This window comes from Erpetoichthys calabaricus, chromosome 1 (genome assembly GCF_900747795.2).
Source record: "Erpetoichthys calabaricus chromosome 1, fErpCal1.3, whole genome shotgun sequence".
Classification (NCBI taxonomy): domain Eukaryota; kingdom Metazoa; phylum Chordata; class Cladistia; order Polypteriformes; family Polypteridae; genus Erpetoichthys; species Erpetoichthys calabaricus.
The window spans coordinates 288,849,962-288,862,189 of record NC_041394.2 but is presented as its reverse complement, the minus strand read 5'-3'; the positions used below and the strand labels follow the sequence as shown (position 1 = coordinate 288,862,189).

General features: G+C 36.4%; 2 protein-coding genes across 2 annotated transcripts in view; one reads left to right on the top strand and one right to left on the bottom strand.

Annotated features, from left to right (window-relative positions):
* The window catches only part of LOC127528026 (craniofacial development protein 2-like), a 1,148,403-nt gene that overhangs the window by 1,005,386 nt on the left and 130,789 nt on the right, over positions 1-12,228 (top strand). The gene's annotated exons all lie outside the window — the stretch shown is intronic.
* The window catches only part of tm7sf3 (transmembrane 7 superfamily member 3), a 78,368-nt gene that overhangs the window by 44,142 nt on the left and 21,998 nt on the right, over positions 1-12,228 (bottom strand). Inside the window, exon 2 of the mRNA XM_028816273.2 lies at positions 7,570-7,724. Within this exon, the coding sequence (XP_028672106.2) occupies positions 7,570-7,724 (155 nt within the window). The remainder of the gene's footprint in view (positions 1-7,569; positions 7,725-12,228) is intronic.

Below are 12,228 nucleotides of genomic sequence, written 5' to 3'. Positions count from 1 at the left end.
TAGTAGCCTCTCTCACCAGTCAATGTCTTGCTCTGATATTTTGTTCTAGTAAGAGTCTGGGGGCTGTGATGAACCTTCAGCTTTCTGATGATGGATCCAACAGTGTTTAACGAGACATTCAGACTCTTCGATTTTTTTTCTTTGTTGTCATTTCTTGCCTGTGCATTTCAATGACTTTGTTTCTCACATTAGCAGAATGCTCCTTTGTTTTCATTTTTGCAGTGATTGTCCAACAAAGACTATGGTCCTTACGATGGGTGCTTTTTATATCTAGCGAGAGATATAAAGGACTAAGAAGTAGTACATACTGTATTTATGTTTAATTATGGAATTACATTCAGTTTTTGTTATTTTTCAACATTAATAAGCATTCCTGGTTTATATACAAAAGTTTCATTTTTTATGTAAACTAGAATCACTGCACTCTTCACTTTCTAATTTCAGAGCAGTATTTAACAAAGGCAAATACACCCAAAGTATTCATTGTTCAATATAAGTATGGATCTAAAGAAGCAGCTCTGCATTGTCTGCAAGTAGTCATGATGGGGCCCCTTCTCAACAAAATAGCAGAGCCTTTGGGACCTTCTTCTAAACTACATACAAATGAAGTGCATGGGAGAAAAAAAAAAACAGTTTCTATGTTTAATAAGGGGTGGCACAGTGATACAGTGGTTAACACTGCCATCTCAAAGCTTTAAAGACTTGAGTTTAATTCCAGTCCTGTTCAACATTTGTGTGATGTTTTCTTGCTTTTTCTGAGGTACATTTACATTTTTTTGCTTAATAGACACTTTTATCCAAAGCAATTTACAAAAGAGGTCAACATAATCAAGTAAACATCAGTCAGGGGAACTGTTTGTGAACAAGTGTTATCAGACAATGTTACAAAATTGACCATCACAAGTGAAGACCTCAAAACATAACCCAACAAAACCTAACAACTAATATCAGTTAGACAGAAATTCACAAAACAAGCCAGTTTTCAAAAGCTTCTTAAAGACACTGAGGAAGTCAGAATTTCTAATGGAGATGGGCAGCTCGTCCCACCTGTTTAGAGCTACCCATGAAACGTCTGGATTATGATTTGATGCCACACTGTTCATCAGCAGACCAATATGGCCAAGAAGGAGCATGGGACATCACAAGTGTCTCATATTGACTATTGACCACTCTGTAGGCAAATGTCAAAGATTTGAACCTACAGTAATATATGCAGCTACAGGGAGCCAATGTAGCGATTTAAAAAGAGGAGTGACATGTACCTACCTCGGCTGGTTGAACACCTGACATGCCGCTGCATTATGAATCATCATTTGAGTAGTCTGGTTTCCTTACATATCTTAAAGATGTGAGCATTAAGTTATTTAGCAACTCTGAACTGACTGGGTATGAATGAATGCAGCTGTTTTTGAGTATGTCTTTCAATGGGCTATTATCAAATCCAGAACTAGTTCCTACATGTACCTTGCATCCAGTGTTACTGGGATAGGCTTTTGAATCCCTGCCAACCCAAAATGAAAAATGCGGGTTCTAAAAATTAATGTGTGGATAGACGGCTATATGAGAAATTAAAGTCTGAAAATTGATGGACTGTAAATGAATATGAGCATACAGTATTTTACAGTATTTATTTCAGATACTGTAAATCTCACTGTGAATTTAACCACTTATATATGGTAATGTAGGTTGTTGAAGTTGCTACTTTAATGTCTGTAAGGACATCCAGACTAAAGAACACCTACTTTTCACTGCAATCAGATGACAATACTTGTGAGATTTTCAGCTATAATTTTTTTCCCCACTTTTAAAATAGTTTTAAAACATTTTCAAATTATTGTGAACACCTTTAAGGGAGGAAATTGAACTGTTTGAACCTCTGTGCCCCAGTAACTAATGCAGTAAAAAGTGATAAAATGAGGGAGCTTTAATAGCTACTAAGAGTTGCTTCCAAACATGACATGACGTACAATGTATGGTATTTCACTATATTCACTCCAAATCAAATTCACAACACATGTCATGTACCGAGCCAAACAAACAAAAAAATGTTTTTCAAGGCTTTTGGAACTGCGTAATTGTGCATATGAGACTGTGGACTTGAACTAGTTTTTTTTGTAGTTGCAATGAGGGCTGCAAATACTTAATTGCTCATTCTGAAATTTTATAATGAACAGAGAACAAAATTTCTTGCATATATTTGCCAGGCCTGTACCTACTACATGTGTCAGGTGTCTATCTCAATGTTTGTGTTTAGACAATATAACAGTGAGCTTTGGGGCTTCAAGTAACAACTATGACTTAACATGTTCAGGTTTGTGTTAACAAATGTAATGATCTAAAAATAACCATTGTGTCTAGTAATAACAACGGTTACATTTCTACAAGTATGGTGATCCTTCTGGATGCTAGATATGGATCTTGGATTTCAAGGTTTCATGTCTTTTGGAAACTTTCCATGAGAAAAATGTACTGGTCTATGTTTAGATTTGGAAATGCCTTCAGTGTGGGAAATGAGCACAGAAGACAGGACATATTCATCCACCACTATTTTGGACTCATACAACAAAATTTATGATACAGCTTAAACAAATGCAAACAAAGATGTGCAAATATCTCTTTATTAACTCTAAAGCCCATTTAAACCAATTCAAGGTGACAGAGGTGTACAATACACTAATAAAAGAAAGCATTTATGCTGCCATTCATACTACTATTGCTTTTAAGAGTGGCCTCTGTATTAGTTAGCTCACTATCTTCCTCTCTGTCATTTGTCCAAGTACTTTTGATGAGCTGACCCGTTTTTTTCTGTTCCACATGAAATTGCATATGGTCATGCCTGAGGTGCTAAGCTTCACTTAGTGAGAATAAATTAGTGTATCCTTCTAATATTAAATATTTGAAACATGATTAATACAGCACTGCAGTTGTTTTTATTTACTTCATGCCTGACTATTATATTTTGTATATCGACTCAGTGCGTCTTACTGCCTACCCCCTTTCTACGAAGTAAATTTTCTTTTTCCCCAGTGTTAATTTTTATTTCATTTAAGACAGTGCTCTGTTTCTTCATGCTAGCTGCCACATGCATGTACAGTTTGTATAAGGTTTTGAAAAGTAATGAGAATCTAATATGTCATGAGAAAACATGATGTGGAGTGAAAGTGAGAAGAAAGCAAAGATTAGATTTCTGCTAACCAGGGGACTGTATCATTAACAACAGAAAATTATAGCAGAAGTATTGAGAGAGCTTTAAATATTATTTCTGAGTTTTTTATGGAAGGAAATTTCAAGGGGCGGAGAAATATGGAAGCTTACTGGGCCCCATTCTCATTTCATTTCAGAGCTTCTCACACACAATGATTGGATTTGGTGATTCGGAGATCGAGGCTTGGACTGGGATTAATATCAGAGGTTCAGACCTAAATGCCCCCCTCAGACCCAAACAGCTATGCCTGTGTAGACATATACTGGTCCAGACACAAATTTAGTGGTGGGAGAGAGAAATAGTGAAGACTAGACAGCAGAAAGAGGAGAAAAGGCAGAGAATAAGCCAGAAAGAATCTTTGCTGATTGAATGATTAGGATTTTTTTTATATTCTCTGCTGTAGTTTTTTTATTGTCTTTCATACTTTTGTTTTTGATTAGCAGATTATGTGCCTTTAAAACTTTTGATTACTTAATTGCTTACACAAACCATTTTTGACTGTCTTTGGAAGCTTTGTTTGAAGAGGAAGACCGCCACAAAGCATTTTATAGTGCATGTCCTCTTTTATAGAATTTTATTTTATATGCTTGTTTAATGTATTTTTGTCTTTGTTGACTGTAACTAAAATATCATTTTTATTGTTACCACTGGTATCACAAGGCTCAAAATGATCTTCCACTCTGGAAATAGAATTCAGATTGTGTTCAGCTCTACTATATTGCCCTAACAATTGGTACACTCTCAACAATCTCTGAATACTGGGAAAAAGTTTTGAAATGATCATGGATTTTAGGAGACACTACTTGCCTACTGTACCACTGGCACCACTATCACTCACAGTCTGAACAGGAATGAAAACATAACTTCTTTTATGAAAAAAGCTCAACAGCACATGTTTTATCTCCAGTATTTTGAAACATTTAGCCTGTTCCAATCAGTGCTAGTTTAATTTTATAGAGCAGTCATTGAAAATATACTAATTTTATCAGTATAACTCTGGTATGACAGTGCACCTGGTTATTCAAAAATAAACTAAAGTATGTCATTTGGACATCTCAATGACTGTATGCCTGAAACTGCATTTTGTTGAGGACCCTAACACATCACAAATCAGGAAATGTGAAGGAAATTCAACCAAAGTCCACACTTACCTGGGCAACCATCTGTTTGGAGTTATTACCATGAAGGGAATGTTACTTGTCACTAAAAGCAAGATCTACTGTTCTCAACACATTGTTTATTTAATTCTAAAGTTACTCTACTTAACAAAGTCTCTGATTCATCTTTGTCCATCCCTGATCTCAAACTCTCTTCTATCCTGCATAAATTATGCTGACTTTATAAAGAATACTCTATATATTACTGGACATGAGAACATCCATCCATCCATCCATTTTCCAACCCGCTGAATCCGAACACAGGGTCACGGGGGTCTGCTGGAGCCAATCCCAGCTAACACAGGGCACAAGGCAGGGACCAATCCCGGGCAGGGTGCCAACCCACCGCAGGACACACACAAACACACCCACACACCAAGCACACACTAGGGCCAATTTAGAATCGCCAATCCACCTAACCCGCACGTCTTTGGAATGTGGGAGGAAACCGGAGCGCCCGGAGGAAACCCACGCAGACACGGGGAGAACATGCAAACTCCACGCAGGTAGGACCCGGGAATCGAACCCAGGTCCCCAGATCTCCCAACTGCGAGGCAGCAGCGCTACCCACTGCGCCACCGTGCCGCCCACATGAGAACAATTCTGCATTATTATATTCTTCTATATACGATATTCTATTTTGTGCAATATATTAACATTCACTACTACTACAGTGTATAGAATGCTGCCTTGGTGTCATATATTGTACTATTAATTGTATTTACATTTGTTACCAATGGCTGTAATACCAAGGAAAATTCCTAGAAATGATGTTGCCTGGCAATAAAAGTTAAAGTTCATTTAGATTATTATCACTAATTTAATCATTAGCACATTTATCTTGTGAAATTATTAAAAAAGAAATGGCTTCACTCACCCCACATCGTACAATGCTGAACTGTACAATGGTGAGATCCAGCTAAACATTCATTATTGTAAATGATGTCTTACACCTGGGTGTGTTGTAACTGCACAGAATACAACAACTAATTTCCAGTGCCAAACCATTTAATACAGTAGACACTGGCCACATTCACCAGCCTCAAACATAAAGGCATAGTCACTAGTCTGCTTTTTTCCTCCACAAATCTGCACAACCATATTTATCTATCTATCTATCTATCTATCTATCATGAGAAAAAAATAAAGAACAAAAAAAATCTTAACATCCATGCTATGTTAAAAAACACAAAATATTATATGTTCCATAAACAAACAACAAAATGATTTTTTACACAATCAATAATACCGCAAGCCATTTTTATAGATGTCACGCTAGGAAAAAAATACACTTTTTTTTTTTTAAAGATAAAAAGACTAAAAGATACATAACTGGACCCTTTCACACTTGAAGGGTTATTTCAATGCCAATTGCCAAATACCTCCCATGTCATAAGACTCCAGAAACACTGCACATAATCTTGTGATGGTACACATGTTGAGCATGCCCTTTGCGATAAAAACTACTGCATCTTGGCGGTCACATGAGATTTTTCTTATGCATAACTTAATGACCTCTCCCTAAGGTGGTTTACTACGTTGAGCAGGGCAGACATTTCACCAGAATCCTTGACACTGAAAGCAGCCTTACATTTCCCTTTTTTCAACTTCAGATTTCTTGTTCAACCCATACTTGAAGTAATGTTTCACTTCTTCTTTGTACTGGCTGGTTGTTTCATTCCAGGGAAAGGATTTCCTGACAGCAAAGTCAAGTACTTGTAAAAGTCAGAAAGAAAGGCCACAGAAGTGTTCACTATTTACGTATGATGAAAGAGATGAAAAGAAGACTAATCATGTTCATATAATCTTTTGCGTCCTAAAATAATATATACCAAATTGGTCTTCCGTTGGTCTAAGAAAAGATGCTATTCTGTGGCATTCAAACTTTGCCATACAATTATCAAGAGATGCAACACATGCCACCAAATTACCCTCTGATATATACTGGCCCTCTAAGAATTTTCATACCAGTCAATGTTTTTCTAGTCTTCCAGCATTTGATTTTCTCAGTGCTACACTACTGCAACCTTTTGATTTTTCTTAACCAAAATGGAATTTGACTGGGTCCTTGGCTGCCATACCACATGTAAGTAATACCATATGCCAGTAAGACACTTTCATTGCAAAAAACTCCTCTGATGACCTTTTCCTATCACACTGCACAAGTGTTATCTGCCTCACTTGGTCCTTTTCAGTAAATGTTTACAACCACATAATCACCACTGGGTGAATGTTATTTTTTGCATGATAACCCATTCCTGATGAATCTGTGACACTCTTGCACATGAAAGATTCAGAAAAACTGTTGTTGCCACTACACCTGTGTCAATTAATATGCAATATTCAAATTCAACAAAATATTCATTCTTTTCTCCTTCTAAATTCTACATTCAGTACATATGACTCATTGACACCTACCTGCCTGTCTTAAACAACACAGTCAGCCCATATGATGCTGTAGCTGATTTAGCAGTCAATTCCATGGACACGTCAGAGTACAGCAATTTTGCAAGCTACATAAAATGCGACATTAATAAATTTGCACATACATAAGAGTTTAAAAAACAATTTAAAATATCTTTAAAATATTGGCACACTTAAGTGAAGTACTGCTATAGCACCTCATGTTTTTCCTGCTGAATAAGCTTTCCATTTCAGTCCATCTCCTACTACCAGCTTCCTGCATACATCACAACATGACACATCTCTCCACCAATGAATACAAGGTGTTTGTTACATGCATGCACAATATGTTGATATTTATTCAGCCTTTATTTTACTAAATATACTTCTCAGATATCACTCCATTAACAATTTTTTTTTACAATTTCTGAAGTATACAGAAATAATGCCATTTAAGCATTTATTCCTTTTGTCACTTATTCTAGTACTCGGAGGCAAATTGCCTGTTGAATTTAAAAATAATCTTCCAGAATTTTGAAGCACATTTTGCTTTATAGCACCACCTCCTTCACACAATAAAAGAACAGCATGAAAACACAATAGAAAAATCATTTTACTTTGGCCGCCTTAGCTCTATTTTTCAAAAATGGAAGTAGGTTTAGTGAGCCAATTCCCTTCCAGATCCATATAAGCTGATATGTTCAAATCTCAATCACTGCATATTGCTTGGTTTTAACACTGGGAGACATGTAAACAGATAAAAAGACAGTGAGCCATTCTTGCAAAGAATAAATAAACTCTTACCAAACTGAAGGAGATGTTAGCATTGAGAAACTGAGTGTGAAGCTGGAAGATAAGAAAAGCATCATCTTCTGGGATATGGTTCAACTTAGCCTCCAACACGTGGGCTGGTAATATAGTCACATTCATAAATTCCCTCAGCCTAAATTCAATAACACCTGCAAAAGACAATAATATATAAATATTTGTATTCAAACATAAAATAGGCTGGCAGACTTCCTGCCCAGAGGCACTACTGAGGAAATGTTTGGCAAAGGAACTAAACTTGGACATAAGAAAAATCTGGCAAGAAGTATGCCCCTCCAGAATCTAGTTTGAACATGAAGTGGCTAATAGGGACCCCAGATGTATGCTGTCAGTGTGTTAAAAGTAGCCTTCCTGTTTCCAACCTTCTTCAAGTCTACTGTCAGCATTCAAAGCCTAAACCTAAGAAGGTGATACCAAAGGTTCAAAAGAAAAAAACGAGGAACAGGGGGGTGCAGACTAGGTAAAAGGATTAGTAGACTATCTGCTGCAGCCAATCAAAGAAATGTCTGTTCATTGGACAGGGCAGTACAAAATAACAATTTTCTCTTTTTTATAATTGAGCGTACCATTTTCTTTAGTATTTGTTTTTTTTTCCCATGTGTTCAACCATTTAAAGTTCAACAGCATAGCAAAACACCTAATAAATAGTATGATGACCAAGAAGATGAACTTAGTCATGGCTCAACTGAATTTGATGTTAGCAGTGACATTATTCTGAAAACAGCTAATATGGTCTACTTTGTCACACCTTTAATCTTCCAAGATCATAAATTACAGGTGGAGTACAGAAGGCTGGGAGACTGACACAAAATTATACTTGATCCCTTACCACCTGTAGTAACCTTAGAGACCACCTGAAGGAATTCAGTCGGCTGCTACTGGCCAGAACACAGAAAAGGAGATGGTTGATTATTTTCTATTTTTTGTTTTTTTATTTTTTACTGATTCAGAAAAGTGCACTTTTTTGACAGATTACATTTTGTTGATGAGTAGAGAACAAAATAAAAATCTTATTGAAATGCATTTCATAAAGTTGTAAGGGGAAAATATGAAAAAGTCCAAGAGTTGAATACTTTATATAGCAATAATCTATTATGTTCTTGTCTGTAAAATATCAGTATATGCCATTTATATAATCCATTACTTGTTTCCATGAAATATTACATACATGTGTTTTAAAGAAGCCACATTTGCACTGAGAATTTTTTTAGTTTTTGAAAAATACTGAAACAGAAAAATAAAAATAAATGTTAATGACTTTTTCACAATCTTTATTCTAGAGGGCTATATTTAATGCAGGTTTTCATTGCATCTATAATTTATATATTTCTTTCCTGCCTTTTACTGAACTCAGGTTTATTTTACTTCCCATTTACTATAAAATACTCCTATAGCATGCATTATCATTTTGAAAAGTACAATTTAAAGAAATACATATAGATTTATTTTCTTGGTAGACACTTTTACCCAAAGCAACTTACAAAAAAGGTCAACATAACAGAGTTTAGGAACAAGTACTGCCAGACAAGAATACTAGTTTACTTGTATAGCTTATTTTTATTTCTTACTTACTTGTATATCTTACATTTAGTTATTTTATTCATAAACACTTGTTTTTAATATTTAAATCTATTTTTAAGGATTCTCTTTTGAATGAATAAGTTTATTTCTGCAAAACTTAAATCGGTCAATATTACTTTACCATGAAAAGAATGCCAAAAAAAACTTGTTTATTCAATGTAAATTAAGTGCCTTTTAAAAAAATCTTCTTTAAACCTAGCTTTTCCAACATTTTACTAGAAGATTATAAATTAGTAAGAAACAAAAAGGCGGGACAATAAATTGAATTGTGTGTACCAAAATATATGACAGTTATGCACATATTGCCAAATGTTACATTGCAGAAGTTTTGCTACTTAGACCATATATACAAAAAACAAACTGCCATTAGTGCCATATTATGCAATATCCATCCATCCATCCATTTTCCAACCCGCTGAATCCGAACACAGGGTCACGGGGGTCTGCTGGAGCCAATCCCAGCCAACACAGGGCACAAGGCAGGGAACCAATCCTGGGCAGGGTGCCAACCCACCGCAGGACACATACAAACACACCCACACACCAAGCACACACTAGGGCCAACTTAGAATCACCAATCCACCTAACCTGCATGTCTTTGGACTGTGGGAGGAAACCGGAGCGCCCGGAGGAAACCCACACAGACACGGGGAGAACATGCAAACTCCACGCAGGGTGGACCCGGGAAGCGAACCCAGGTCCCCAGATCTCCCAACTGCGAAGCAGCAGCGCTACCCACTGCGCCACCCATTATGCAATATTTTCACTTTAAAGCATGAGTTAGGTTCTAAGTAAGACATTAAATGCAATAGAAACCCAAAAACTATGTGGCTTTTCAAAACCTGGGTTAGAGGTCCCGATATTATGCAGGAAAAAGTTTTTGGGTTTTTGGATGAATTCCAAATATTGTTATCTCAATCACTAAATAATTAAAAAAACAATAAATGTGATATACGCATAAATAATGTATTACTATAACACATTTAGTTTCATGGAATTTGATTTGGTGAACCTCAAACAACTAAGCATCTAAACAAACATACATCAGGACAACAGTAATTAATCATTCCCTACAAAGTCATCATATATACTTCATGAATCTTTACTATACTATTAACAACTTACATATATACAACTGATATGCTGCTGGTCAAGCAACTCGAAAGTGTACAATACCTACTGTACTTACTGTATCATGTGTTACTCATCATAAACTGCAATCTCAAAATGTACTTTGTAACTGTGAAAAAATGCAGCTTGCAATGTATTATACTGTATACTAAAATTACTAGTTCATAAAGTGTACTTTTGAAACACTACTCTTTGTTACCTTAACAAGTGTGAAACTTTTTTCTTGAGTCTATTCACTTAGTTTGCTTTCTGAATTACTAATAATAACCTTAAAATACCAAAGTTAAACACAATAAATTGATTTCACGACAAGCTGTCAAAAATAATTGAACTGGCCTGGGCTGTTAAGCAAATTAGTCATTCCAGTCACGAGATATATTTAGAAGGAAGATGACTTAAGCATGTGACTGAGAGAAGGAAAGAAATCTTTAGATTTTTAGCTCTACATATTACTAGTGTATGAAGGAGCACGGAACATGCACAGTAATTAGTGTAATCAAAAAGTACAAAATTCAAGTGCATGACAAAGTTCTAAAATGAAGTTGTCTGGGAGCATGCACAGTGGAGTCTCTTACTGGGTATAAACTAAATCTAAACTGAGGTACTGACATACTCGTTTTGTAAAAAATATCACAAATTAAAATTTAGTTACGGCATGGATGAATTCACTGCCCAACATTGTCCATAAAAAAACTTGTTCCCTGAAAGTACAAAATTCATCCAACTCTGTCATTGCCCATACTAAGCCAAGCCTGGATGTAAAAGGAGGAGGGTTGGGTGTTCGGTCAGCACCCTGACCCCATTAAATTCCAAACTGATACTGAAACAACAGGAAAGTTTAAAAGGTCAATAATCAACTCAAGAGATCCAGCTTCTCCTACATTACAGAGCTTATGATGAGGCTAAGTGAAAGGACCCAGGAAACCCAGCCCATGGTACAGAAAACTGATCCTAGGTGCCAAGGAGTATACAAAATTTGGTACCTTGAATGTATTGCTGTTACACTAATGTGGAACAATGGAGCAGCTGATGTGCAATAGGATTGTGCAGTATACCGGTAGTGAAAAAGTACTGAAAAACCTACATTTTATAGTACGGTACCAGCATTTTGTTAATTTCAGTGCTGGAAGTAAATGGTACTTTTCAAACACCTCACACTCACGGACACTGTGTTTGCAACCCTGTTCCCCAATCTTCGATAAAATATACATATTACATCTAACTTGATTAACAAGGGACAATCCCTCTCCCCAAACTTTCTGAACATATACTACATATATATATCAAAATAAATTTTGCCTGAGACTCCAATGGGGACCCCAAACACCTACAACCCCACCATCCCACCCCCCACCAAAACGATGACTGCTTGTTTTAAATGTGCCAAGTGTGGATGAACAGGATATGCACATGATTGTACGGTGCAGATGGCAGCCAGCTGTGAGCAAAGTAATGTTACTATTCATTATTTACTTCTGTACCATTTTGGTACTGGCACAGAGATCCCCAAAGTTGGTTTTGATAGCAAAGTCAAAATTTTATTACCAATCCAATACTAACAACTGCGGTGGGTTGGCACCCTGCCCAGGATTGGTTCCCTGCCTTGTGCCCTGTGTTGGCTGGGATTGGCTCCAGCAGACCCCCGTGACCCTGTGTTCGGATTCAGCGGGTTGGAAAATGGATGGATGGATACTAACAAGCAAATTCAACCAATACCAGCTAGAAATGTTGTATCTTAGTAAAGTGAGGTGGACCACAAGTGGAATTGAAAAGAGAGAAAAATTGTTTTATTTTCCTGCCAGAGTGACCAAGACACATTCAGTGAACAAACATTTCATGACCACACACTTTCATTTACATCGTACCAAGAGCACAGTCATTCAAGTGTATACACCAATAGAAGAAGCCAACGAAAGCAACAAA